Source organism: Bubalus bubalis, chromosome 19 (assembly GCF_019923935.1).
Source record: "Bubalus bubalis isolate 160015118507 breed Murrah chromosome 19, NDDB_SH_1, whole genome shotgun sequence".
Classification (NCBI taxonomy): Eukaryota; Metazoa; Chordata; class Mammalia; order Artiodactyla; family Bovidae; genus Bubalus; species Bubalus bubalis.
This window is the reverse complement of record NC_059175.1, coordinates 67,587,146-67,614,359: the sequence shown is the minus strand read 5'-3', so window position 1 is coordinate 67,614,359 and position 27,214 is coordinate 67,587,146. Positions and strand designations below refer to the sequence as shown.

Here is a 27,214-nt window from a genome sequence, read left to right as displayed (position 1 = left end):
TGCATGGGGGCTTTCCGCTTTGTTCCTGACAGTCCACCCACCCACCCACCCCCGCCACCCCACCACCACCGCGTTTGGTCACGGCTGTGTGTCTGCACTGAGCAGGTCAGGTGCGGACGCCACACAGGGGGGTCTGCTCTGTCCTGTGGCAGCCAAGAGCCTTTTCAGGAGTCAAGTTTGAGATCTTCCCCTCTGTTTTTCCCCATTCACTCAGTGGCTGTGATGTGGAGATAGCACCAAGTAGAGACGAGGGGGCCCTGCAGACCCTCCCTGGTCCCGGTCCCCTGCGCGATCAGCCCGGTGTGGGCCTGGGCTGCCCTCTTCCTGTTGGCCTTCCTGAGCCTGCACACCACTAGTGCTCTGCTTCAGAGAACGGTTTACTTTTTTTAGTTAATTTTTTATTGAAGTATAGTTGATTTATAGCATTGTGTTAATCTCTGCCATACAGCATAGTGACTCACATAATATAAACATTCTTTTTAAAAAAAGCATCCTTTTTTATCTTCTTTTCCATTACGGCTCACACAGCAGATTGAGTTTAGTCCCCTGTGCTGTGTGGTAGGACCTTGCTGGTGTCCATTCTATGTATACCGGTTGGCATCTGCTAATCCCACACTCACACCGCCTCTCTCTCCATCCCCCTTGGCAACCAGGAGTCTGTCAAAGAACAGCTTAGTTTCGAGTGTGAACTGAGAATTTGAATTAGACGTTGCTGCATATGTTTCCAGTTATTAACTTGCCTAAATTGAGCCCAGTTTTTCAGATTTAAGCTCTAAATATTTTGGTAACAACTTTTCCCCTGATTTGGTTGTTGCAAAAGCATTGTGGCAGTAAGTACAACATCACTGTGTTCCTTCCCAGATGACCTCTCGCTAGTGTGTGGGGATAACTGTCTATTTAAGGACATGTTTTAAAGGGATCCAAAGTGCCTGTGAGAGGGTATGAAGCTATTACAACAAACTTCCTTTGAATCAAAAATATATTTTTCATGTGACAAAAACATGTTTCTAGTAAGTGATGAAAGGTTGTTGTTGAATCGCGAAGACACCGGGATTCTTGGCCCCTGGAGGAGAAGAATTCAATCCAGAGCCAGTGACGAGGCTTGATCGCTCAGAGCTTTTGTGTAATAAAGTTTTGTTAAAGTATAAAGGAGATAGAAAAGGCTTCTGACATAGGCATCAGAAGGGGGCAGAAAGAGTACCCACTTGCTAGTGTTAGCAATGAAGTTATATACTCTCCAGTGAATCCAAAGAATGTCTGGAGGTTATAAAGACCTCACCAGACCTACTCCCATAATTTACATTTTAAGATAACAGAATTAGCCAAAAGGTTTAATCCAGAGACTGTCCTCAGGCAGGATACATTATTGTTATATAATCCTAAGGAATGTAGAGAAGGAAAAAAAGGTTTGTCCTTTCTTCCCTCTTGAGAATTCCAGACCCCTCGCTCCTTGGGGACCCCTAGACTCCTTATCAACCTGCCTAGGAAATGACTCTCTCAGTGATAGGACATAGAAATCAGGTGAAGAAATAGACAAATTAGAGGAATCAGGAGGGGACTGTCTCTATGGTGTTCATAGGATTTTACTTCTCATAGCAATTGTCTGTGAACATACTCGGATGCAGTCAGTACTGGTCAGGTTCTTCATAGTGTAGTTGAACCCTTTGGTGCTTCAGAGCCAAAAACTTGAGTGAAGAGTTTGCTCTTGGTCCACAGGGGAGCCACACAAACGTGTTAGAAGTGCCTCTGTGATAAAGTTACGGGACTTGGGGTGAGTTGACTTGAGGCAGGGTAACTCCGAGCAGGCAGGCACAGCAGTGTAGTAAACACCAGGAAGGCCGTCCCTCCCCTTGGATGAAGAGCAGGGTCTGAACCTCTGCTGAGCAAATCACACTCCCGAGTCTGTGGCTCTGGAGTGCTGCTGGTTGTTGAAGAGTGTGCACATCAAGCCTCTCCTCTGCAGGTCTTGTGTGTGGTCCTTTTGCCTGACTGAAGGGACTGGGTTGGCTTGTTTGGGGATTGGAAAGGTTTCTTAAGGCCTATGACAGTTCTTCATTTTTTTAGATAATAGTTTAATCAAAAGTGTTTCTGCCTTTATTCCTGATTCTGACAGAATACTGAAAGAACGGCAACTTTACAAAATCTGTTTCAAAGTTGAAAAAAAATGAGAAAAGCTCTCAGTAGGTTTTTTGAGTATTTTATCAATGGTACTTATAAATTTGGTAAATTATTTTTCTCTTTTACTTCACTGTATTCTTTAAATAAAGAGGCTGCTGTCAAGCAAACTCAGGACTTCAAGCAACTAAGGAATGAAAAGAAAATACTTGAAAAGGAATTTAAGAAGACACAGGTAATAGATCACAGCAGTGCTGCCTGTGTTCGGGTCTTCTCTCCAGGCCTGCTCGTGTCCTCTCTCAGCGCAGGGGGTCCCCATCATGCAGAGTCAGAGGCCCCACAAATGCGAGGGCAGTGAGGGGCGCCCCGGGCCACCCCTGTGCATCCCGTCCAAAACAGCTGCCCTCCCATCCACTGCATACACTGCTTCTGTTTTGTTTTCACAGGAAAGACTTGATGAATTTTCTAAACAGAAAAATGAAAGGGGTGAGTATTCAGTTAATGCTTACTTTAAAATGCTGTTTTAACACGCATTATTCTAACTCTTTTCCCCCACATTTTAGAACTGAGACATATTGGAACACAAATTTCAAGTGATTCTTATGGAAGCATCGATAAAAGTGAGTATATTACAAATTTGGTTTTAATCTCTGTGCATTTCTTTCAGTGGTTTGGGAGGTTGCTTGTTACTCTCACCTATAATGATGGGGATTCTAGGGCTCGTAAATGATTTTTGTTAGAAGAGACCCCTCCTGTTTCCTGTCGTGATTAGATCTGTAACCTTGCTGTCGGATAAAACAGTCCAGTGAATGAAGGAGCCAAAAAGCTGGGAGAGGTATAACTTCCACACTTGGCAATAAATAAGTCAAGTTTCCTCGTTGGGTTAGTTTATCCAGTTAATGCTCGATTTTTTAGGTGCCAGGTATATGGAAGTGGCTAAAGGCAGGCAGGGAGACCATCGAGTCCGAGCCCTCCGGGGTGTTTTGGCAGACAGAAGACCTGGGGAAGGCCGGGCGTCCCACGGAGGGTGCGGCTGTCCTTTGGGAGTAGGGTTGCCCCGCGCCCTACTCGTCGCCTGCTACACCCGCTGCCACGTGGGTGGAGGCGCGATGCGAAAAGTGGGGACCTGGGGCTCACATCACCACTTCCACCTTGCGTGGGACCTTTGGCCGTGTACTTCCCGTCTGTGTGTTTTCATTCTCAGTTTTGAAAAAGGTATGAATTTCTGCTGTGCTAGCTCGTACTTTTTTGATAGAGATAAGTTCAAAATGATTAATAAGTAAGTAATGGTATTTTCATGTCGTCCATCCATGTTTTTTTCCAAATGGAAATTATTAAAAACACGTTTTGTGCAGGTATGTAGTGTCTCTTCAGAAGTCTCCTCTACCTTTTTTCCTTCCTTTATTTTTTTTAGTCCACAGTTCAAGGCTTCGGCTTAGACTAACCGTTGGTGCGTTTCAGCGCCTGGGCCCCGGTTCCCCATTTGTCATCATCACTGATACATGGTTCCATGTGTCTGTGGCTCTTCCTGCTCCGAGGTGTGGAGACTGTTGCGTACTGGTGCTGCTGAGAGAAAGCGAGGGCTGGGCAGCGCTTGGCTTTGCCAGCAGACAGCCAGCTCTTGGGTTTGGTCGTCTCAGTTTTAGGAGTCAGCCGTTATCAGGCCTTCCTGTTTAAAACAGAACCCTCACCCCCTTCAATAGGTGCTCACTAGGCTCACGTTCTGATTTTTCGTCAAAGAACTACTTAATAGTTTTACTAGAACTAGTAAAATCTTTTTTTTAACATACCCTCTCTGTGAGGGAGAGGATCTTGTTTATTTTACTTTTTCCAAATAAATGAAGTCTTTAGGAATCTGCTGATTATTTAGCTGTGGAGCTTGATGGGTTTAATTCCTAATGCCTAAGTATATCTTTTAACAGTTTCCTCTGTTAATACTGGACTTCTGAAGGACATTATGAATTAGAAAGAGCATTGGGCCTGCTTCACTTTTGATAAGACTGCCTGAGTCCTGTGTTGGCCTGTCTTTCTTTCACATTCCTTATCTAAAGATGGCAGAAGATTAAAAAAAAAAAGTTAAAAAGTGCTAACAATTATTGAGGAAGGTATAAAGCAGATGGTGGCAATTGGTGATGAAATCTCCAGTCACAGAGAAAATCGCAGCCCTCCAAAAGCAGGCTTTGACTGCGGGAGCCTGGCATCCCCAGACTGGGGGTGGTGTGGGGGCGAGGAGGAGCAGTGTGACTGATGGGGTGGGAGGGCTGCTGCTGTCCGGCTGCACGCTGTCACGGGCTGTGACCCAGACTGGCCGCAGGCCACAGCCCAAGTTTAGTCTTCTGATGAGTTAGGACACGGGAGAACCCAGGGCGGCTCTGGGTGTCAGAAAATTGGGTTAATGGTGCCGCTTTGAAGGATAGCTCCCCCTGTTTCCAGAGAGAGAGGTACGTGTGCGCCTTGTGGCTCCTCACCATTCTCGCTCTGCTTGCCCTCCTGATGAAGGCATGTCCTGCAGGTTCATGGCACGAGGACCTGCATTTATTGCCAGAGGAATAGCGCTGTGGATGGAGTCTGAGGAGACGTGCTCTGGCTGTGCGCGGTGCTCCTGTCCTGGGGAAGGGCAGGGATGGGAGAGAAAGACACCAGGAGCGAGCAGGCCCCGAGGGAACAGTGGTCAGTTGTGAGCAGGGAGAAACGTCTCCAGCCCAAGTTGTGTCCTTAGAGAGCATCTGAGGGCATAGCCATGGGCCGCTGCTGTGACGTCTGAGTCAGTTCTCTGATACTAAAAACATGATTATAGAGGTAAACCCCCTGGAAAGGCTGGGTTGCTGAGTGGGCAAGTAGAAGATTGCTTTGATGAGCCAAGGGATTTAATTGTGGATATCTCTGAATATGTGGTATAAAAAGATAAGGAAATAAAAGGTGTTAGGGAAAATCTGAGATGTTGGAGTGTAGAGCCAGATGCTATGATGGTCACCTAGGACTTGCCAGAGCAGAGAACAGAGCTACTGTTTGCACAGAGAGTGTGATCAAGAAATGATAGGAAATTTCCCAAATCAAGACCCTGATGTGATAGTTACATTAGAAAAGCCTGTCAACTGTAGAGCATGATTTTTATGTACAGTCTCCATCCCTGACTTCAAAGGAAATACATTTAAAAACAAATGAGACAGAAAGATTGAATAGAGGGGGATGGATATAGAAATTGCAGTTCAAGCAAATTCTAACTTGAAAGCAGTCATATAACACAAAGGGCTTCCCTCGTATTTCAGTTGGTAAAGAATCTGCCTGCAATGCAGGGGTCCTGGGTTCAATCCCTGGGTTGGGAAGATCCCCTGGAGAAGGAAATGGCAACCCACTCCAGTATTCTTGCCTGGAGAATCCCATGGACACAGGAGCCTGGCATCATGGGGTCGCAAGAGTTGGACACGACTTAGCAACTAAACCAACCATATAATGCAAAAGAATAATTCACGCCTAGGAATGAATTTGCCTGGATTAAAAGGAACTGTCTAGAATGGTCAGCAGTACAGTTCATCAAGAAGATCCTGCTCTTATGACCTTCAGGCATAAAAGTGCACTAGATGAAGCGCTTGAGCATTCTAGGGGAGAGAGCCACATCTGACTTCACGAAAGACTTCAGTGTGTTTGTTAGAAACAGATAGTAAAAGCAAACAAATGGGAGATGGAATGGGAATCATGACTGCAGGATGGGTGATTTACATTCACTCTCAAAGCCCGGGGATTCTGTAAACTACTTGTCAAACATGCCTAAAAGCTGATTACTAAATAAAAAGCTGCAATCTGAGATTAGGTTATAGATATTTCAAAAGATATTAATAAAAACCTCTCCTACCTCCTTCCTGAAAAACTGATAACCGAATACACATAATAAACCGCTCTTGGATAACAGAAAAGATAAAAGCTGAAATACTAAGCGGTTTTGGAAATAAAAATAAGGCAGCATTTCGGAGAAGGCAATGGCACTCCACTCCAGTACTCTTGCCTGGAAAATCCCATGGACTAAGGAGCCTGGTGGGCTGCAGTCTGTGGGGTCTCGAAGAGTCGGACACGACTGAACGACTTCACTTTCACGTCTCATTTTCATGCACTGGAGAAGGAAATGGCAACCCACTCCAGTATTCTTGCCTGGAGAATCCCAGGGATGGGAGAGCCTGGTGGGCTGCCGTTTATGGGGTCGCACAGAGTCGGACACGACTGAAGTGACTTAGCAGCAGTGGCAAGGCAGCATTTATTAAAATCTTTGAGATATTGCCAGTATTCAGTGAGTGATCCATGGTCGTAAGTGATGTTGTGAGGATATGTGAGGATAGACACAGGGCAGCCTCGGAGGAAGGGTCCTGGAGACGCACCCTGTGTGCCAAGTGGCTTCAGTCACATCCGACTCCTTGTGACCCCATGGACTGTACCTCGCCAGGCTCCTCTGTCTGTGGAATTCTCCAGGCAGGAATACTGGAGTGGGTTGGCGTGCCCTTTTTCAGGGGATCTTCCCAAGACAGGGATTGAACCCAGAGTCTCTTTAGGTCTTCTGCATTCACACGTGAATTCTTTACTGTTAGCACTACCTGGTAAGCCATGCTAGGATGCAGGAATTACAATAAATGAAGCAAGAATTCCAGAAAATGAATGACTTAAGAAGGTAGGAAAATACAACAGAAACCCAAGGAAAATAGGAGGAAGGAATTGATGAAGATGGAAACATAAATGAATGAAATAGGAAACAGAGCAGTTAACTTGGGGCCATTGAAATGAACAGCTGGATCTCTGCAGTGCTGGTGAAGCTGACCAAGAAAGGAAGGCAGAAAAGCCTCATAGCACCAGCACTGAGGAAGCTGTCAAACTACATCTGGAGAATTTCTGAATTCACACATTTCAGATTTTATCATGTTTGTAAAATGGACTGTTTTGTAGGAAAACACACTCAGATTGACATAGAGCAGTTGTTGGAATATCCTGAACAGAGAAATAACCCGTAAGAAAGTTAAAAATTAAAGATAATACTATGGAAGCTCTGGATGGCTCACAGGTGAGCAGGTCTTCAGTGAAAAGCTGATGTCTTTATTATTGTTTTTGCTTTAGGACTGCTCCTGTCTTGTTCTTCTGACTAGCAGAACCTTGTGCCAAAACTAACTGTGTGCGTGAAAATACGCACACGTGTCTTCAGCACTCAGAACTGTCACTTAGCAGTAAAGCTGTGAAAATACTAAAATTGCAAGAACTCACATCTGTTAGTAATTTAGAATATGGACAAATTATGACTGAGGATTTATCTCAGGACTACCACAACAACTGGTTAAGAGGGACATGATAGGGTCATCTCAATTCAGCGTCCATTCCTCATTAAAAAAAAAGACGAGATAATAATAGAAAAAAGCACTTCGCACTTGAGAAAAGTGAAGCACTGGGAGCCTAGTCGTTGCATCAGAAACGAGGTGAGCCTGCTCCTCCACCCTTTCTGTGTACGCTGGGGACCTGAGCCATGCGCCCGAGCGGACTCACAGTACAGGAGCTGTCAGATTGCTGTCAGTGGACATGAGGGCACTGACGAGGTAGAGAAAGGACGATAGCAGTGTTGGAGCTCGGGCGAGCGCTGGTGCTTACAGTGAGGACGCACGGTGGGTCTTCTCCAGTCTGTCAGAACAGATGGCATAAGAACAGTCCCTTCTCAGGTGGCCGCAGATCGGTTAGACGCCCAGGGAAGTACCTGAAGGCAGCGTGCCTGCCTCTGTGAAGACAGCTCTAAAACCGCTGAACGTGCACACAAATGCTGTGTTCCTGGATCCAAACAGTGAAGGCATAGAGATGGGAATTTTACCCCCATGTATGTATAAATATATACTCTTAAGTCAGGATGGGGAAGGCTTATCAGAAGCAATAGACTCCGTAATAACAATTTAACCCTGAGCCAGAGTCATGCCAGCACAGATACTAAAATATAGTCACGAGGTGGTTGTGATTAAGGGTGCGAGCCATTCGTGTGGCCCTGAATGTCAGTGGAGTAGGCAAGTCTAGAAGCGCTGTCCTCAGAGGTGCCTGGCGTTGGATAAAGGAGGAGTCTCTCAAAGGGTCAGGGGAAGGCCTGTGGTTCAGCCGAAAGCTTTTCACAACCAAGTCCCAAAAGTGCCAGGGTGTAGGCTGTTTTCTGCTTGCTGGTATCGGATAGCTCTCGTGTCAGACTGGAAGTAATGAAGGCGCTCGGTTGGAATAGGCATAGCTCTGGTTAACAGCCTCTGTAAGAACAGAGAAGGAACTTTCGTGTGTGTTTTTTTCCGGTTCCTTGTTTGCTGCTTTGGGTATTTGTAATAAGCAGGGATCCTGGTCAAGTCATTTAAGCAAAGGGTGTCATGGTATTTGGAAGCAGGCTTTGGGTGGCTTAACTACAGTGTAGATAAACTACTTGATCATAGAACTTTGCAACTTGAATATGGATACACCCCACCAGCGACTGGCTAATGTGGGTCAGGAGAGGCTGGAAATGCCCACATTTCCCAAGTTCTGTACGTTTGCCCCGTTTGTCCTGGTCCTTTTTCTGTGGAATTAATTTATTTATTATGGAATTCTACTATAGATGTAGTTTGCCATTAAATAGGGCTGTCCTGTTCCAAAATTTGTGATTCCTTGGAGATATTTTGGTTTAGAAGATTGATCTTTTTAACTTCTCTGGAACCGGATTAAAGATTTCAGTGTTTTCAAGAAATGATTCTGAACAGAATTTTGAGGTGACTTGAAATGACCAGGTACTTAATAATTATTTTCAGTTAAACATTAAGTAATGTGGCTTGTCTTTTTATGTGTATTTGGCACAAACTATTCATATTTATATTTTGATGAATGTTTTTTGCTTGGAACATTTTGAGGAATTTGTATTTTTAATGTTAAATTTACTTTAAAACCACTGTGTGATATTCTTAATGTTATATGACTTTCGTTTAGTTACAATTGTCCTTTGCCTTTCAACTTGAACCAGTGATTCTTAACCACTTTAGAAATTCAGACCCATTTGAGAAAAATTTTCAAAAATTCCAAAGCTCTCACTTTGCTTATATAGACGTAGATGCTTCTTCTGTGTGTCTGCTCACATGGGTGACTCTCTCTCCCTCTCCATATGTCTATACCCGCACGTTGGTCTCCTCTCATTTCCCCTTAAGGCCATTAAAGAATTTCCCAAGACCCACGAAGCCCCTAAGTTAACTACCGCCTGGTCGCCTCTGGTGGCATTTCTGATGACCTCATGGAACTGAGTGGATACTGTTTCTTCTGTGTAGAATCTGTGGAGCGGTGATCTATACCGGTCACTTCTAGCTGGGCTTTCTCCCTGCACTCCCCAGTCACATGTCACTGTCTGTGGAAAATGCAGAGACCAGAGATTTATTTGTCATGTGCATGCATAATGGAGGTGAAGACCTTTCCCAACAAGCACACTGGGTTTTCTGAGTCCTGCCCTGTGTGCTCCGCACCCTCCAAGCAAAACCCAGGCTTGTGTTCAGCCTTCAGTCAACATGCTTTCAAATTAGTAGCCAGCTGAATTGTGTTCAGTGATTGAAGGAGGGGAAGGGGGTTTAAGTTACCTAGTTTTCTAATTCCCTGATAAATCCCGATTTCCCAGGAGTGTGTTTTGGCCTTGGGCTGAATGAGCCGAATGACACGACTCTAATAACACTTGCCTCTCTTCCACAGGGAAGGTAAAGCTGCTTCTGAAGGAGCTCTGGCTGTGCATCAACACCACACACAGACTCCCCGGTGAGGGCGGCAGATGCATCCCAGGTGAGGGGGAGGCTTCCAGAGCTTCATTTCATACAGCAGCAGCGGTGTTTACTGTGGACGTTGTATGTCTTTAGTTTTTAATTTCTCGAATCTCTCATTGAAAGAGTGAAACAAACTGAGATGGGTGCTTGCCATCATCCAAAACCCTGTTCCTTCCAGCATGATTTCTAGTCTCATTGAATGCATCTGGCTTTGAATTTTGTAATAGCTGCTTCATCAGGGAACATCCATGGAAACTGGAAGGACTCGTAGAGGGAGTGTGTGTGGCTGGTGCAGGTGGAGACCGAGTTTCACCGTTTCCCCGCCCATGTTGCCTTCCCTGGATTCCTTTAATTGGGCTTCCCTGGTGGCTCAGATGGTAAGGAATCTTGTCTGCAATGTGGGAGACCTGGGTTCGATCCCTGGGTCAGGAAGATCCCCAGGAGAAGGGATTGGCTATGCACTCCAGAATTCTTGCCTGGAGAATTCCATGGACAGAGGAGCCTGGCGGGCCCCAGTCCATGGGGTTGCAAAGAGCTGGACCGTGACTGAGCGGCTCATGCGTCCACTCTCGTTTTTTTCTGCCTTTAGTTGCTCCTGCTCTGACAGTTACGGATCTTTCCTTGTCTCCTGACCCTTTTGGAGAGCACAGATCGTTGGGTAGAAAGCCTGTGGGTTGTGGCATGTTTTCTTGTATTAGAGTGAGGCTGTGTATTTTCCACAAGAGCTCCTAGTGTGTGCTAGGGAGAGAGCGTGTGGCTGGCCTTGTCCTGGGGGCTGTTAACCTTGATCTCTGTGGAAGGTGGTGTCGGCCTGGTTCCTCCTGTGAAACTGCTGTTGCTTCTTGACTCAGTGGCCACCCCGAGGGAGGCACTGTGACATGGCACATATCTGTTTCTCTCTAGCCCCGGCCCACTGATTTTAGCTCTGCTGGTGCATCTTGTAGGCTGCGATTACTACTTTGTCAAATAGTGGCTTTTGCAATTCCCTTGTTTTCCTGAAGGTATTAACTGCAATTCTTCTGTAAGGAAGAACTGTCATTTTCTTCCACTCACTCATTCATTCACTTTTCATTCACTTCTGTCAGTGTGGTCTCATAGACACTTGTTTTACTCTGTGCATTATAATCCGGTCCTTTCACTACTCATCTCATCGCACAGGTCACCCCAGGTGCAGTCACTGGGACCATCTGGGCCTCTCAGGCACGTCCGTCTTTACATCTGGTTCTGCAGGCTGTCTCGGGCTCAGCTTGTATTTTCCCCTCCCCAGCCCTGTAATCAGCCACTGCTCCAGGGAGCCCTGAGGCCTTCTATGAAAGGTGTTTTTGTAGCTTTCATATATTTTTACAGCTTTCAAATATGACAAGTGGTTGTTTCCAGTTAATTGCCAGGACACAGTATTTTTACTAACAATTAACATTGCTGTTGCTCACCAAAATCAAAACCCAAAGAGAACGGGCATTTCATAGTAGCTTTCTGTTGTGTTACAGTGCAAAGTATTTCTGTGACGTAGTCAGGTTCCTTAGAGTATTGTACAAATACTTTCATGTGGTGAAGGTGAGAGTCACTCAGTTGTGTCCAACTCTTTGTGACCCCATCGACTATACAGTCCATGGCATTCTCCAGGCCAGAATACTGGAGTGGGTAGCCTTTCCCTTCTCCAGGGGATCTTCCCAACCCAGGGATTGAACCCAGGTCTCCTGCATTGTAGGCAGATCTTTACCAACTGAGCCACAAGGGAAGCCCTACATGGAGTAGGCCTGGTATAAGTTGATTTTAGAAGGAGAAATTTGTTTCTTGTCACCTTGTTGCAGAAGGCTGTTTCTCCCCAATACTGCTGACTTCCCAAGAGAACGAGTGTGTCATCGAGGCCTGTCACCATGGCCACGGATGGAAGCCTTGGCAGGCACACCCTGCTGCCCGTGGACAAAGGCATCTCACCCTTTCCCCCGGCCGTCTTCTCGTTTACTTGTTGAGGGAAGCGTACTTTGTGAAACGTGTTTAAGTTTTATAGGATATTCTTTAGGAAGGGATTGTTGGCTTTTAAAAATGTTTCTACTTGGATTTAATACAAGCATTTTGAAGTGTTAAAATAGGTGGTTTTTTTTTTAATTGATAACTGTAAATAATTTGATATTCACTTTTTTCCCCCTGCAGAAAAACCTGCCCAAGAATACCGCAGATCCATAGAGTTCGGGGAAGATGGGGTGCCCCCTGCAGCAGGTGGCAGTCCCATCCGCACCTCAGCAGTGCAGACGTGCCTGGCAGAACTGTCCATGGAGATCGAGGGTGACTTCTCTGCCTGTGAGGATGTGGGTGGAGCAGCAGGTCGCAACAATGGCCTCTCTCAAGAGGACACGAGTCCTGAGGCTTTGGCGTGGAGGAGCGAGGCTCAGGGCCCTGATTTCGACGAGGACCTCCAGGCTGCGGTCGACTTCTTCAGGCTGCCCCCGCCTCTGCTGTCCCCAGTGCCCTCTCCGCCGCTGGCATCGCCGCCTCACCTGGGTGTCTCACCCTCTCTGTTTGCACCTGTGAGTGGGCACTTTGCACTGGCCTCCCCAGGTGGCCACCTTGTCCACCCTGACGTGTGAGCGCATTCCACATAGTGTCAGGGAGGAAGCCGGGAGTTGGCGAGGCACACCACTGCCCCTGGGGTCCGTATCTTGTACTCACACAAGCGCGCGCACACGCACACACGTGCGCACACGTTGTGGTTTTCGTTGTGTGCTGGGGGTGTATCGTTACTGTCTTCATCTGCAGTGTGTTTTAAGTCTCCTGTGGAGGACTGTGTCTTAGTTGTTTACTCTTATCTTTAGACACGTAACAGGGATGGAATGAGTGAGTTACACACGTGTTTGTTGGCCTGGAGTGTTTCAGAGACAGAAGGTCCATGTATGGCATGCACACCTGTTAACTTAGGTTGCTGCATTCTCCACCTTCATGCAATGAATTCATCATCTCTGTGTATTTGCAGAATGGTTTATGTAATTTCTTAGGAAGTTAGTCTTTTTTTTCTCTTTCCTTTTTATTGTTTAAATTGTGAAAATGATAGGGGTCACAAAGAGTTGGACACAAATTAGCAACTTTCACTTCACAACATACTTACTAGGAGACTTGGAAAATACAGAACCAAATTACATATAGGGGAAGTTAGTCTTGACAGAGCAGATTTGTATGCTTTTTGGCTTAAGGAAGAAAGGAATTAATGGCTCCTTTGAATCACTTCATTTAGGAACCGTAATACATATCTGTTATGTTCTGGACATGATGCTGGACACTGCGGGCACAGAGGTGATAGGACCTGGTCACTCTTGCTTGGGTGTTGGGTGCTTGCCCATGAGGGTGCCGTGGTGGCATCTGCGTTGCTGGGGGCTGGGCTGGGGCTCACCCTGGCGGGAGGCCGGCGCACACCTAGTGGAAGAGGCCCCCGTTGCCGGCGTCCGGCCAGCCGTGGAGGAGGTGCCGGGTGTCTGGTGCTGTTCACAGAGGTGTGGCACTCGGGACACGGGGAGCGTGCACCCAGACCAGACCCAAGCCCACTTGAGTCTTTAGGGCTTGGCGTTTTCTCCTGATGGCATGGGGAGCTGTTGGTGGGTCCAGAGAAGTGGACCTAAAGGTCGGGTTCCATGTGAGAGTTTCCGTTGAGTTGCGGTGGGGATGGGAAGAAAGTGGGAGACTCCGGGGAGAGGCACGACTGTTGACTGGAGTCTTGGGATCAGCAGTGTCCTGCGTTCCTGACCCCTGGACCCAGTAGCCACACTGGAGTTAACTGGTAGACACTGGTTTGGAAAAGGTCTCCAGGCTGAGAGAGCAGCAAGCCTGGTGAGATTTGCAGTGTGGCTGTGAGAGGAGGGGTTGGCCAGGGACACTGGAGACAACGCAGAGAAGAGCCTCTCTGGGCGGGAAACGGTCCACGTTAGGGGTGGGCAGGCCTTCCCTGGGGGTGCTGGGGGGCAGTGGGGGCCTGGGGCCGGCGGTGTCACTCCCTCAGAGTGGGCAGGAGGTGAGGGCCGCGTCCTGACCCAGTGCCAGTGAGGCCGACGGGAGAGGGAAGAGGCTGGACGCGCCGCTGGCAGTAGAGGAAACCAGGACAGGAGGGTGCCCTGGAACCCACGGGAGGAAGGGCTTTTCTGGCGGGAGCCCATTTGGGTCCGGGGTGGTCACTCCTCATCCGTGTGCCGTGAGGGACTGAGGGCAGGGCGGCGGTGCACTGGTTCTCGGGCTGGGCGGCAGGCAGCTCTCCAGACGAGAGGGGCTGGTTGGGAGTCGCGGAGGGCTTCTGGAGCAGACGTGAAGGTCACGGGCCACGGGGAAGGGGAGTAGTCCGTATACGGAGGGGAACTTGAAGGGTCCGGGGATAACTGTAGCTGGGGTGCAGCCTCGATGAGAGGTATGGGCAGAGGGGCTCACAGGGCAGCCCCCAGAGCGCGGGTCAGGCTGGGGGGGACGGGAGGGGTGAGTGGAGGTAGAGAGGACAGCCGGGCAGCTGCCAGCAGTGGGTCTTCTGAGTTGAGGAGGATGGTTCAGAGTTAGGACAGAGCGCGCCCTCGGCTGCGGGTGCAGCAGCACCTGGACGCCTCTTGGGGAGCAGCAGTGAGCGTGTGCGGAGCCCTGGGGGTTTCTCTGAGGAGAGAGGTGGAGGGCGCTGGCTCCTGACCCCTGCCCACCCACCCATGGGGCGCCTGGGGTGGCCTGCCTTCCTCAGACGCTTCCAGAGCGTGTCCGTGTCCAGTGCATTGAATCAGTAACTGCGTAGTTGGTTTAAGTGGTATTTAACTGATGGATACAATTCCTTTGTTTTTAAGGAACCCTTTGGAGAGGGTGCGGACTCCAGCGATTATGACTCGACCCCACGTAGGAACTCGGAGCCTGTGTCCAAAGAAGATCCGCCTGAGGCCCAGGACCGCTGTGGCTTATCTGGAGAGAAGAAAGGAGCTGGAGCCTGGGAGGAGCGGCCCCACACCCCCGAGGCTGCCCCGGCTCTTAGTGCAGGGACCACGCTTGGCTTTGGCACCTTCGCAGCAAACCTGCGGGAGCCCGCAGCCTCATTCGCCTTTGCTCAGGAGCAGCTCTGGACCGTGTCCTCTGAGCTCGGGAGTGGGAGAGAGAAGGGCGTTGTGGACGAGCAGGGCAGACACAGAGAGGTCGGGCAGAAGGACAGGTTGGTGCCCACAGTGTGGACACGTCCCAGAGCCCTGGGCGGCGAGCCTGCTGAGACGCTGTTGGGTGGCCTGGCTCGAGAGGAGGGCACAGCTCACGGTCGGTCAGACCCGCGTCCCCCTCCCCTGGGCCTGCAGCCGCTCAGGGAGCCCAGGGCACTTGATGGGAGGACCCTGCTGTCCCCATGGATCGAATCACCCAAGTCAGAGCTGGCCAGGTGGACTCTCATTGATGGAACCGCTTCTGAATCGGGGCGGCAGTCAGCCTCTGGTCATTTCCAGGGACAGCCTAGAGCCTTGGAGAAGGAAAGAGGAGCCGCGCAGGGGTGTGTTTCGGGAGGGCCCCCCGCCCCGGGAACCACGGGGCTCGGCCTGGGAGATGCCTGGTCTTGCTCCTCGGCCTCGGGCGCCTCCCCTTGCTGTGGCCACCCCCCGTCTCCCTCGGGGCTGGAGGATGGCGGTGGTCCTGCCGTTCCCCCTGCAGTCAGCCCTCCCCGCCCTTGTGTCTCAGAGCAGACCACGCCCACTGCCGGGGTGACTGCGGTGGAGGTGCCCCCCGAGCCCCCGGGGTGCTCCTCAGGAGGGGCCCGTCTCGAGAGCAGCTTCCCCACTCTGAGCCCCATGTCAGGCGTGTCCGATCCTTTTGGTCAGAGGAGCGGCCTGCTGGGTTGCTCAGCCTTTGTGAAGGACTTGAGCGATGCCCACTTGCTCCCGCAGCCTCCATTCCCCCCGCGCTCATCGTTCCCCCCGCGCTCATCGTTCCCCCCGCGCTCGGCGTTCCCAGGAGCCGCCAGCATTGGGCTGGCTGCGGGGCAGGCACTGAGAGTGGAGCTCGCGCCGGCTCGGACAGGTTTCAGAGCGTCGCCGGGGCCTGCGTCCAGCTTGGTCAGGAGTGGCTTCGGCTTTGGCAGGAGCGCTTCCTGGCATTACAGTGACCTCTTGCGGCGGGGCAGTGAGGCGAGGCCCCGGGCCGTGTGGTCCTCAGAGGGCAGCGGGTCGGTGTCTGTGTTCACCAGTGAGGACCGCGGTCCCGCTGCTCCCCAGGCCCCCGCGTCTGTGCTGCCCAATCAAGTATCAGTGATCACCAGGCAGGCGCGGCCTGGCCCCGCGCAGCCTGCCCGCCTGGAGCCCCCAGCGCCCCATGGCGACGCCCAGGCCAGCTGGCCGGCGTGTGGAGTGCAGCGTGGCGGGGAGAGGGGGGACACGAAGAGCAGCGCCCGGAGCCCTGCCTCGGGAGCCCCCGCCTCTTGGGGAAGGTTAGATTTTGATGCTCCAAGTGGTTCTTTCCCAGTAGAAAATTCCCATCATCCTACAGACTGTAAATCCTCATTCTTTTCTGAGAACATCCCTGTCCCAAACCGGGATGCTGTGACGGGCGCCGCGGTGCAGGAAGAGGAGCAGAAGCGGAGCCCTGGTCTTCTGGCCACAGGTGTGGACACAGCCAGCTTGGATGTGGATAAACGTCCAGACATGGACCTGACTCTCTCCAGAGGTTTTCCTGGTGGAGATGCAGTCAGGTGCCCTGGGGCGGCTCTGGCGGTTTCACAGGCCCTGCCTGCCCTACAGCGTGGCCTGAAGGAACACCTGCCCCTGGAGTCTGAGAGTCCTGGCTGCGTGCCTCCTGAAGGCCTGGGCATCGCCGAGACCGCGTCACCACGCCCTGCCCCATGCTGTTACAGTGGCATCCGGGAGGCGGGTGGAGGCGACACCGAGGTGGAGGAGAGCGAGGCGCCCAGCGGCAGCGAGGGGGAGCCCGAGCCCGACCCCGCTCCAGAGCCGGACCTGCACAGCGCCCCCAGGGCCCGCGGGTGGGGCGCAGGGCCTGCAGAGGCTGGGCCTTCTGTCGAGGTGGGCTCCCTGACCTCAGCTCTGCAGGACTTCAACATCAGCACGCTCTCTGAGATGGACAGACTGTCCACGTCCGAGGTCGTCATGTTTCTTGAAAGCTGTCAGCTGAGAGACTATAGTTCAGCAGACTCCGTTTCAGAGTGTTCTAGCAAAGGAACACTGAATAGAGGAATGAAGGAGGAATTGAAGCCCAGTGGACCATCAGGAGAAGGGTATGGAAGTCAGCTCTGTGAAGAGGAAGCGCTGGAGACCTCTGAAGAGTGGGTGGAGTCGGAGGAAGACGACTGTCCTTTGCGGGGTCAGCTCCCTCGCTGCTCCCTGGAGACGCTGTCCGAGGTGCTCACCAAGCTCGGGCAGGAGCTGCAGGCCAGTCAGGAGGACAGCGAGGCAGAGGAGGCCACGGGGCTGCTCCTCTTCAGAGGGCCTGAGAGCGCGACGGCAGAGCACCTCCAGCAGCAACTTCCACCTCTGGACACAGCCATCACCGCCTCACCCACGCCAAGGGCCAGCACGCACACTCAGGGCGGGTCTCCCACCTGTGCTAAACCTGGCCGCGAAAACACGCAAAGCACGCCTGAGGGCCGCGTGGACGCGGTCAGGCCGGCGGGCAATCGGGAAGAGGTCCAGTCAGAACCCGCAGAGCCCTTGGTCCCCAACGCTGACCCGGGGGCAGGGCCAGGAGAGGTGAGGCTCCAATGTCAGATTTCCACGGTGACCTCTGAGGTCATCAATGTGCTCATCAACAAGGATCAGAACCTAGTCATTGAGAAAGGGGACAACTGGACCATCATCAACGGGGTGGCGCTCATGCCGGAGCTGGGCCAGGTGATCCTGTGTGACGCCCCGGAGGCCGCCCCCCTTTCCACCCACCCAGAAGAGCTGGCAGCTGGTGTCCTTTTGGTTCCTCCCATGGAGAGGTCCCCAGAGGCTGGTCGCCCTGGCTCACCTCTTCAGGAGCCCCCACGTGGCCGCAGTGCAGCTGGAACCCAGGAGGATATCTCAAGCAGCGGGCAGAGTGGTAATTTTGATAAAAGTCGTTTGCGAAACAGACCCGTTAAACCCAGCGTGAGGATCAGCTCCGAGATATATGATCAGAACTTCGAGTTGCAGGCTGCTCCGTTCGATCACACTTACTGTAACTCAAAACTGGAGCCACTGGGCAAAAATAAGAATCGATCAAAGGTTTCAAACAGAGACCAGTCCAACAAGCCAGTCAGGACTCTGGCGTCAGGCCGCGTTGAGACCACTGAGCGTGAAGTCTCTCCGTCATTCTCAGGGGACAGAGGTCATGGAAGACCCCAGAGAAGTCACACGCAGACCATCCTGGCCACCGCCGACACGTCCACACCCGCAGACTGCTGCGTGGACACACTCAGCAAGATCCGGCAGGAGGTGGGGCCCCCGCTGCCCCCGCTGCTAGCCCCCCTGATCGCCACGCCGCCAAGGACGTCCCGCCTGGCATCTCCCCTCATCTCCAGCTCCAGCCCCTCCTCGCCACCGACCCCGCTCTGCCCAACATCCCCGTTGTCCGAGCCCCCGGCGCCTCCTGTGAAGTCCCCGCTGCCGGAGGAGCCGGGGCCCTGCTCTCCTCTGTGTGCCTCCCCGTCGCCGTCGTCCGCGCCAGCCGGGGACAGGGTCTTGTCGTCCCCGCTGCAGTTCTGCGCAGCGACCCCAAAGCACGCCCTCCCAGTGCCTGGCCGCCTGCCCCCACTTGCACCTGCCCATCCTGCGGTGGCAGCGCCCCCGGAGAACTCTGTGAAGATCCTGGACACCATGTACCCGGAGCTGTCTGCCCGGGCCCGCACCCTCAACATCCTCAAAGGGAACATCCAGCTCACGCGTGGCCCTCCGGCCGACCGTAAGGGCCTGCCGGGGCCTGTGGGTGCCCTCGCAGGCTTCCAAGCCATCGCTTCTAGCTCCACCGCCTTCGTGAAGGCAGGGGGCAGCTCCGGCGGTGACGGCAAGCAGGACAAGGTGGGCGGCCTGGGGCCTCCGCAGGACCCGGCTGGGAAAAGGACACTGTCTGCCAGCGCACCGAGGAGCGCCAAGAGGCTGCGCCTGGACAGCGGGTCCCCAGAGCCGGAGCCCACCCCGGAGGGCGTGGGCCACAGCCCCCGGACGGATCCCCCCCAGGCTGCAGCCCCAAGCACAGAGGACAACCGGCATCCTCTCCCGGCCTTGCAGTCCCCCTCCAGCCCTGAAGAAACCGCAGAGTCCCCCAACAGAGCCATCACAGAGGCCCTGAGAAAGATCGGGGAGGCGACCTTTGACCTGTTACCTGTCATCCGGAGTCACGTGTACGTGGGAAATGTTTCCACAAAGCCAGTGATGCGAGACCAGGAGAAGGACGTTGTCTACGAGTTCAGCACCACAAAAAAGGTACGCGGCTCCGCTCAGAGAGTGCTGGGATTGCTCGTCCCCCGACCCAGGCTGCCTCCCGCCAGTGAGGGGGGGCCCTGAACAGAAGGTCCCGTGCCCAGACACAAGCTGCCTCCTGCCAGCTAGGGGGACCCTGAATAGAAGGTTATTGTCCAGGATGGACAGTCACCCCTGTAAGCGTCAGAACCTGTGCTCTATTTCTAGCCAGCAGTTTGTGCATCTGAGAAGCGGTCAGACATTAGAGACTTGGTAGTCTGTATTCACTAGATGAGTTAAAATTTTAAAGGGAAAAAATGGTGCCCGTCAGGACTTAAGTTGCACAGTTCCTGTTGGTTCTGGCATGTTTAATGGCTCAAAATGGTTTGCCTCAGAGCATCAGTTGCTCTGTGATAGAGCCTTTTTGTCAGTAGTGTTACATACACATTTGAGAATTTTGAGAGAGAGTTAGTGTGTGGGTCTCCCCCTCGCCCCCCACACTTAATGCAGGTCACCAGTCAAATAGGAACACACGCTTAGTTTCAAGAGGAGGTGGGGAGAGAAGTGTGTAGGTTTGCATACAGGGTTTCTTAGGACTTTGCTAGGTTATTATCTTTTCCATGTTCATGTTGGTAGTGGGTGGGTGACTTCCAGTGTCCCTGGATTAACATTATTGGTTATCTGTATATGCCTGGAATCACAGTGGTATACATGTTTATTGTTCATTTCAGAAAACATAAAGAGCAATACAGGTAACTTTGGAAGGATGTTTATTTTCACGTGATTGAATGTATCAGGTTATTTAGTACTCCTTTACCTGAGTAAGGAAACTGTTACCCAATATTCTAAGATCTAAACAGGATAAATGTGTAGAGTATATTGCAGTTCAGAAAACAAGAATGGCAATAGAATTAGGGTGGATTTCATACACAGATTATTTTAGTAAAAGCCAAAAAATAGCAGCTTGTTGGAGTGGTGGTAGTGACGGGCCTCAAGAGTTGGACCAGCCATAGGCCCCGTGCCCTGCTGACCTCTGCTGAACTGCCCGTCTGCCCACTGGGGGCCCCCTTCTCCACAGAGCCTCCCGGCTTCCCTGCTGAGGGGTTACCGCAGTGGCAGCTGGCCTCTGTCCGAGACAGTGCCCCTTTTATTTTTCCAGCTTTCCCAAGGACTTGATTTTGTAACTTGTAGCTGTTCCATAGTAGGCTAATGATAAATATCTATGTACATCGCCTTTTTGTTTTTTTTCCCCCAATTCAGCATTTAGCAGAGAGCTTGCTTCACTCTATCCTCTCAGAGCTGAAAAGTCAGAAGATGTCCGTGGAGCACAATTACATCCACGCGCTCTGCAGGGTGTACGTGGGGGTCTGCCGGCAGCTGGGTGATCTGGAGAGGGCGCGCCTCTTCTGCTACGGCCTACTCAAGGAAGGTACTTGTGGGTGGTGGCGGTCTAGCCTCAGAAGCAGGGGCTTGCTCTTTTACCTGCTTACACGTGCGTCTGGATTTCCAGCTGAGTTGTTGCTATGTGTCTTTTGTGCATCTCCCTGGTTTGCAGTGAGAGGATTTGCAGCGGGAGGATTTATGTGACTGAAGCTTACCTAGGTCAGCACGTACATCCCTACTGTGTGTGGGAGGGCCTCTCCCCACTGCCTATTGGTGTTATTCCTTGTGCAGCTGCTTTGGAGTCAGACGTGGTTGACACAGGAGGAGGGAGTCATTGTGACGCAGCAAACTGCTCTGCTGTGTCCCTGGCTGGAAATGGCAGAAACTGGTGGAGTCACAGGCTCACGAGCAGTTTCAGGGAGATGTGGGGAGGAGTGCTGCCCTTCGAGCCTTTCCCTTCAGTGCTGTGTCTTCAGTCTGCTGATGGGGAGCAGACGGGCCTCGTTCTTTACATTGGGTCGTCAGGGAAACATTTAAATAGCAACGTGGTACGCAAATGCAACTGAATATCGTATCAGTCTTATCTAGATTGCAGAGGTTGATAACCTTGTGTCACCATAATGTTTATGGGATTTTTGAATCAGGATGAACCTGCCACGTGTAGACTTGTGCGTGAGGCTGCTGTGTTGGTTGCCCACTTTGTTTTTCTTTATTTTTTCAGTCACTGACTTATTAGCAAATAGCTACAGGGTGTACATAAGTGTGAAGGCTTTGATGGTGACCCAGCCCAGGTATCGGTACGGCCTTGCAGTGGTGCATGCGTGACCATGACCTCATGGGAGCACCCAGCAAGTTTACCGGCGGAGGGCGGCAGGGAGGAGAGCCCTGCAGGGCGGCCAGGACCACCTGGGTCTCTTGTTTCTTCCTCAGATGCACCCGGCACACTCTCCCTTCCGGATCTTTGTAACTGTTTCTCTCTCAGGAAGCGTTTCTCTCTCTCCACTAGGTGCTGGTCAGACTGTTCCCTTTCCCTTTGTTGTCTCTTCTCCGCTAGATCCCGTCAGAGTACCCGTTTTGTTTCTCTTGTTCCTGTTACAGCCTCTCCCTGGAAAAACGCGTTGTGTGCTCCCACTCAGTGTCTACTGAATGAATGAGAGGTACAGTGGAAGGTGGCTTTGAGCGAGTCTCAGGCCTGGGACGCTTTCTTTATCAAAGTGACTTGTGAGCTTTGATGTGAAGACAAGCGAGGGAGAGAATTCCAGGCGGAGGGAACAACCTGTGATGTCCTGGGACAGGAGGAAGTGTGACCGGATAAGCAGTTTTCCGAATAACAGATCAAAGTAGCCTAGAGAGTGTATGCTTTGGGTTACTCTCCTTCTAAACACTTCGCAGCATTAGATAAAATAGAACAGAGAAAATGAAAAAGATATGGCTTCATGCCAAACAGGATACAGATATTTGTGTTGACTGGTATAACCACTTGAAAACACTTAGTTTCTTATAAAATTAAACATTAATTTATCATCGTCATCGTTCAGTTGCTAGGTCATGTCTGACACTCTGGGACCCCATGGGCTTCAGCACACCAGGCTTCCCTGTCCTTGGCTATTGCCCGGAGTTGGCTCAAATTCATGTTCATTGAGTTGGTGATGCTATCTAATCATCTTGTTCTCTGTCATCCCCTTCTCCTTGTGCCTTCAGTCTTTCCCAGCATCAGGGTCTTTTCCAGTGAGTCACTTTTTCCCATCAGGTGGCCAAAGAATTGGAACTGGAGCTTCAGCATCAGTCCTTCCGTTGAATATTCAGGACTGATTTCCTTTAGGATGGACTGGTTGGATCTCCTTGCAGTCCAGAGGACTCTAAAGAATCTTCTCCAGCACCACAGTTTGAAAGCATCAGTTCTTTGGTGCTCAGCCTTCTTTATGGTCCAGCTCTCACATCCATACATGACTATTGGAAAAAACATAGCTTTGACGATACTGACCTTTGTTGTGTCTGAGTGATGTCTGCTTTTTAATACAGTCTAGGTTTGTTAGGAGCAGGGGTCTTTTAATTTCATGGCTACAGTCACCATCTGCACTGATTTTGAAGCCCAAGAAGATAAAGTCTGTCACTGTTTCCACTTTTTCCCCATCTATTTGCCGTCAGTGATGGGACCAGATGCCACAATGTTAGTTTTTTGAATGTTGAGTTTTAAGCAAACTTTTTCACTCTCCTCTTTCACCCTCATCAAGAGGCTCTTTAGTTTCTCTTTACTTGCTGCCACTAAAGTGGTATCATATGCATATCTGAGGTTGTTGATATTTCTCCTGGCAGTGTTGATTCCATACTGTGATGAATCCAGATGGGCATTCTGCATGATGTACTCTGCATAGAGTTTAAATAATCATGGTGACACTATACAGATTTTTCCTACCCCTTTCCCAGTTGTGAACCAGTCCATTGTTCCATGTAAGATTCTAATTGGTGCTTCTTGACCCACATAACATATTTCTCAGGAGGCAGATAAGGTGGTCTGATATTCCCATCTCTTTAAAAATTTTCCAGTTTGTTGCAATCCTCATAGTCAAAGGCTTTAGTGTATAGTAAGTGAAGCAGAAGTAGATGTTTTTCTGGAATTCTGTTTCTCTAGAATCCAGTGAATGTAGACAATTCGATTTGTGTTTCCTCTGCCTTTTCTCAACCCAGCTTGTACCTCTGGAAGTTCACCATTCAGTTCACTTCAGTTCAGTCACTCAGTCATGTCTGACTCTCCCACCCCATGGACTGCAGCACACCAGTCCTCCCTGTCCATCAAGAACTCTCGAGCTTGCTCAAACTCATGTCCATCGAGTCCATCCAACTGTCTCATCCTCTGTCGTCCCCTTTTCCTCCTGCCTTATATCTTTCCCAGCATCAGGATCTTTTCCAGTGGGTCAGTTCTTTGCATCAGGTGGCCAAATTATTGGAGTTTCAGCTTCAGCATCCAATCCTTCCAATGAATATTCAGGACTGATTTCCTTTTGGATTGACTTGTTTAGACTGGTTGTAAAGCTTAGCTTGAAGGATTTTGAGGGTAATCTTGCTAGCCTGCTAAATGAGCAGAGTTGTGTGGTAGTTTGACCGTTGTTTGGCATTGCCCTTCTTTGGGATTGGAATGAAAGCTGATCTTTTCTAGTCCTGTGGCCACTGCTGAGTTTTCCAAATTGGCTGACAATATATTGAGTACAGCACATCACTTTTTAGGATTTGCAATACTTCAGCTGGAATTCCATCACCTCCACTAGCTTTGTTAGTAGTAATGCTTCCTAAGGCCCGCTTGACTTCATGCTCCAGGATGTCTGGTTCTAGGTCAGTGGCCACACCATCGTGGTTATCCAGGTCATTAAGATCTTTTTGTAGAGTTCCTCTGGGTATTCTGTCCACCTTGTCTTAATCTCTTTTGCTTCTGTGAGGTCCTTACCGTTTCTGTTCTTTATCGTGCCCATCCTTGCATGAAACGTTGGTATCTCTAATTTTTTTGAAGAGATCTCTAGTCTTTCTCATTCTGTTGTTTTCCTTTTCTTTGCATTGTTCGTTAAAGATGACCTCTTTATCTCTCCTTGCTATTCTCTGGAAGTCTGTATTCAGTTGAGTATATTTTTCCCTTTTCTCCTCTGCCTTTCTCTTCTCCTCTTTACTTAGCTGTTTGTAAAGCTTCCTCAGGCAACCCCTTTGCCTTCTTGCATTTCTTTCTTTCCCTTTAGGATGGTTTTGGTCACTGCCTCCTGTACAGTGTTCCAAACCACCTTCTGTAGTTCTTCAGGCACTCCTGTCTACTAGATCTAATTTCTTGCTTCTATTTGTCACTGCTACTATATAATCATAAGGGATTTGATTTAGATCATACCTGAATAGCCTGCTGGTTTTCCCTGCTGTCTTCAATTTGATCCTGAATTTTGCAATATAAAGCTGATGATCTGAGCCACAGTCATTTTCAGGTCTTGTTTTTGCTGACCGTATAGAGTTTCTCCATCTTTGGGTGCAGTATAATCAATCTGATTTCGGTGTTGACCATCTGGTGATGTCCATGTGTAGAGTCACCTCTTACGTTGTTGGAAGAGGGTGTTTGCTCTGACCAGTGCTTTCTCTTGGCAAAACTCTGTTGGCCTTTGTGCTCCTTCATTTTGTACTCCAAGGCCAAACTTTCCTGTTACTCCAGGTATCTCTTGATTTCCTACTTTTTCATTCCAATCCCCTGTGATGGAAAGGACATCTTCTTTGGTGTTAGTTCTAGAAGGTCTTGTAGGTCATCGTAGAACCGTTCAACTTTAGTTTCTTTGGCATTAGTGGTTGGGGTATAGACTTGGATTACTACCATGTTGAGTGGTTTGCCTTAGAAATGAACTGAGATCGTTCTGTAGTTTTTGAGATTGCACCTAAGTACTGCATTTCGGATTCTTGTTGACTCTGAGAGCTGCTCCATTTCTTCTAAGGGATTCTTGCCCACAGTAGTAGATATAATGGTCATCTGAGTTGAATTTGCCCATTCTGGTACATCTTCGTTCACTGATTCCTAAGATGTCAATGTTCAGTCTTGCCATCTCCTGTTAAACATGTTCAATTTACTTTGATTCATGGACCTAACACTCCAGGTTCCTATGCAATATCGTTCTTTACAGCATCGGACTTTCCTTTCACCACCAGACACTTCCACAGCTGAGCGCCATTTCTGCTGGCCCAGCCCCTTCATCCTTTCTGGAGCTATCAGTAATTGCCCTTCACTTTTCCCCAGTAGCATATTGGACACCTTCCGACCTGGGAGACTCATCTTCCGGTGTCATATCTTTGTGCTTTTTCATACTGGTTACGGGACTCTGGTGGTAAGAATACTGGGATGGATTGCCCTTCCTTTGTCCAGTGGACCATGGTTTGTCCGTAGTCTACATTATGACCCATCCATCTTGGTGGCCCTGCACCCTCGCCACAATGAGGCTGTGACCCATCAAGGGGATGGCCTGAAAGGACACTCATCTAGTAGCAGGGTTCTGGGTGTGGACTCTTGAGACAGGGTGTCTGCCTTCTCTGCTTGTTTTAGAGTTTATTGCTCTTCTCTACAGTGGTGTATACTCATGCTGGGTTTCAAATTTGATTAAAGAAACTATGCCGAAGGGTAAAGTTGGCTGGAGGCTGGGGGAGAGGACGGGAGGGGCAGGTGGGAGGGACAGAGTGGATTTGAGGCAGCTGGGGCTGCGGCCTCACGGGGGCCGCCTCTTCTTCAGGTGTAGGCGGCCTTGCTACACACAGCGGGGCATTGTTTAAATATGTTCTTGCTTTGTAATTTACTCACTTAATCAAACATGAAGGTTTATTATCTTGTTTTCTTTCTCATAGATTTTCCAGAGTCCGAGAAATTGACTTTGTTCATTGCAAACATGTGGCATGATGTATTTATCTCTCAGTCGGTGATTAATAAGGCAATGCAGTTGGTAGCCAGGCAGCGCGCCAAGGGAGAAGTTCTGAACTGTTTGCGCGCCTTCCTCAATTGGGAGAAGGTGAGGTTTCTTTTTATTCTGTGCAATAATGTACACATAGACCTTATATAAATGTTTTATTTGGTTTTGTGTTCGTGAGCATTTTAGAGCTATTATTCTTCATATTAGATCCTTCAGAATACCATTTTAGTCCAAGCTTGTGCATTTTGTTCATTAAGTATGTCCACTGAGCAGAGTTTATCTTGGGTACTAATTTGCCCCTGGTGAAATCCATACGCATGCTTAACATATGTAAGGGCCCCGAGAAGATGCAGACTGCTGCTCCTACACGTGGTACTTAGGTGAGAAAATTGAGATCCCAACTCCTTCCTTTGATGATTTTTCTGAATGTAATCTGTGTTCTTCTTCCCAATTGATGAAATTTGTAGTTTTTGGAGTATTATGTGCTTTCTTTTATTTTCTTTAGTGACTGATGTGCTAATACAATATGTAGATTGGTGTTCTTTTCATAGATTTTCTCTAATGAGAATCTCTGGGTGCTGAATTGATAGTGATACATTATAAGAAGAGGTATTGAAGAGGCACTGAAGTCAGTGACAGGTTGATTTTCACTCTGTTCTGCCTTTTTTAGGACTGTATTACTGTCCTTTTTAGAAAGAGGCTGGCTCGCACCTGTGGACGGTGCTTGTGTGCCATCGTGCTTTCCTTTTCAGCGCTTTCTGGTGTTACTGTCAACTAGACTTTAATTTCCTTAGAAAAGGGAAGGGCTTGGTGGATAAAAAGTTAGGGAAGTATTAAACAGCGGGTCTGCAGTCAGCCCTCCATCAGCCCACTTCCACAGTCTAGAATGTGTTGTGTGAGGTCCCATCTGATTGTGCTCCCTTGGCGGCTAGCAGAGCCCTCCCAAGTCCGGTGTTCGTCCCGCCCTCTGTGGTTACCTGTGCGCCCTCCCCTGCTGAATCCTCCCGCTTGTGCCTTGGGGGTCTCCTCCAGCCTTCAGGGTGAAGCTAGATAGGATAGGGTGGTAAAAGCCATGATTAAGAAGAAGGGAGAATTTTAATAAGTGTATTTTATCTGTATCATATCAAATAAAAATATAAACTCAAAGCTATTTAAAAAAGAGAGAGAAATACCTGGGGGG

The 27,214-nt window shown here is 49.8% G+C and overlaps 1 protein-coding gene across 4 annotated transcripts in view; it reads left to right on the top strand.

The window, feature by feature from the left end:
- The window catches only part of ICE1 (interactor of little elongation complex ELL subunit 1), a 65,923-nt gene that overhangs the window by 24,599 nt on the left and 14,110 nt on the right, over window positions 1–27,214 (top strand). For 3 of the 4 annotated variants that reach the window (XM_044932632.2, XM_025270726.3, XM_025270725.3), the window contains 8 exons: window positions 2,268–2,350; window positions 2,562–2,601; window positions 2,679–2,735; window positions 9,811–9,897; window positions 12,033–12,406; window positions 14,681–19,261; window positions 20,498–20,666; window positions 25,973–26,133. In XM_044932632.2, the coding sequence (XP_044788567.2) occupies window positions 2,268–2,350; window positions 2,562–2,601; window positions 2,679–2,735; window positions 9,811–9,897; window positions 12,033–12,406; window positions 14,681–19,261; window positions 20,498–20,666; window positions 25,973–26,133 (5,552 nt within the window). Of the gene's footprint in view, window positions 1–2,267; window positions 2,351–2,561; window positions 2,602–2,678; window positions 2,736–9,810; window positions 9,898–12,032; window positions 12,407–14,680; window positions 19,262–20,495; window positions 20,667–25,972; window positions 26,134–27,214 lie in introns of those variants that run through there. The other variant, XM_025270727.3, reaches the window with a different exon arrangement.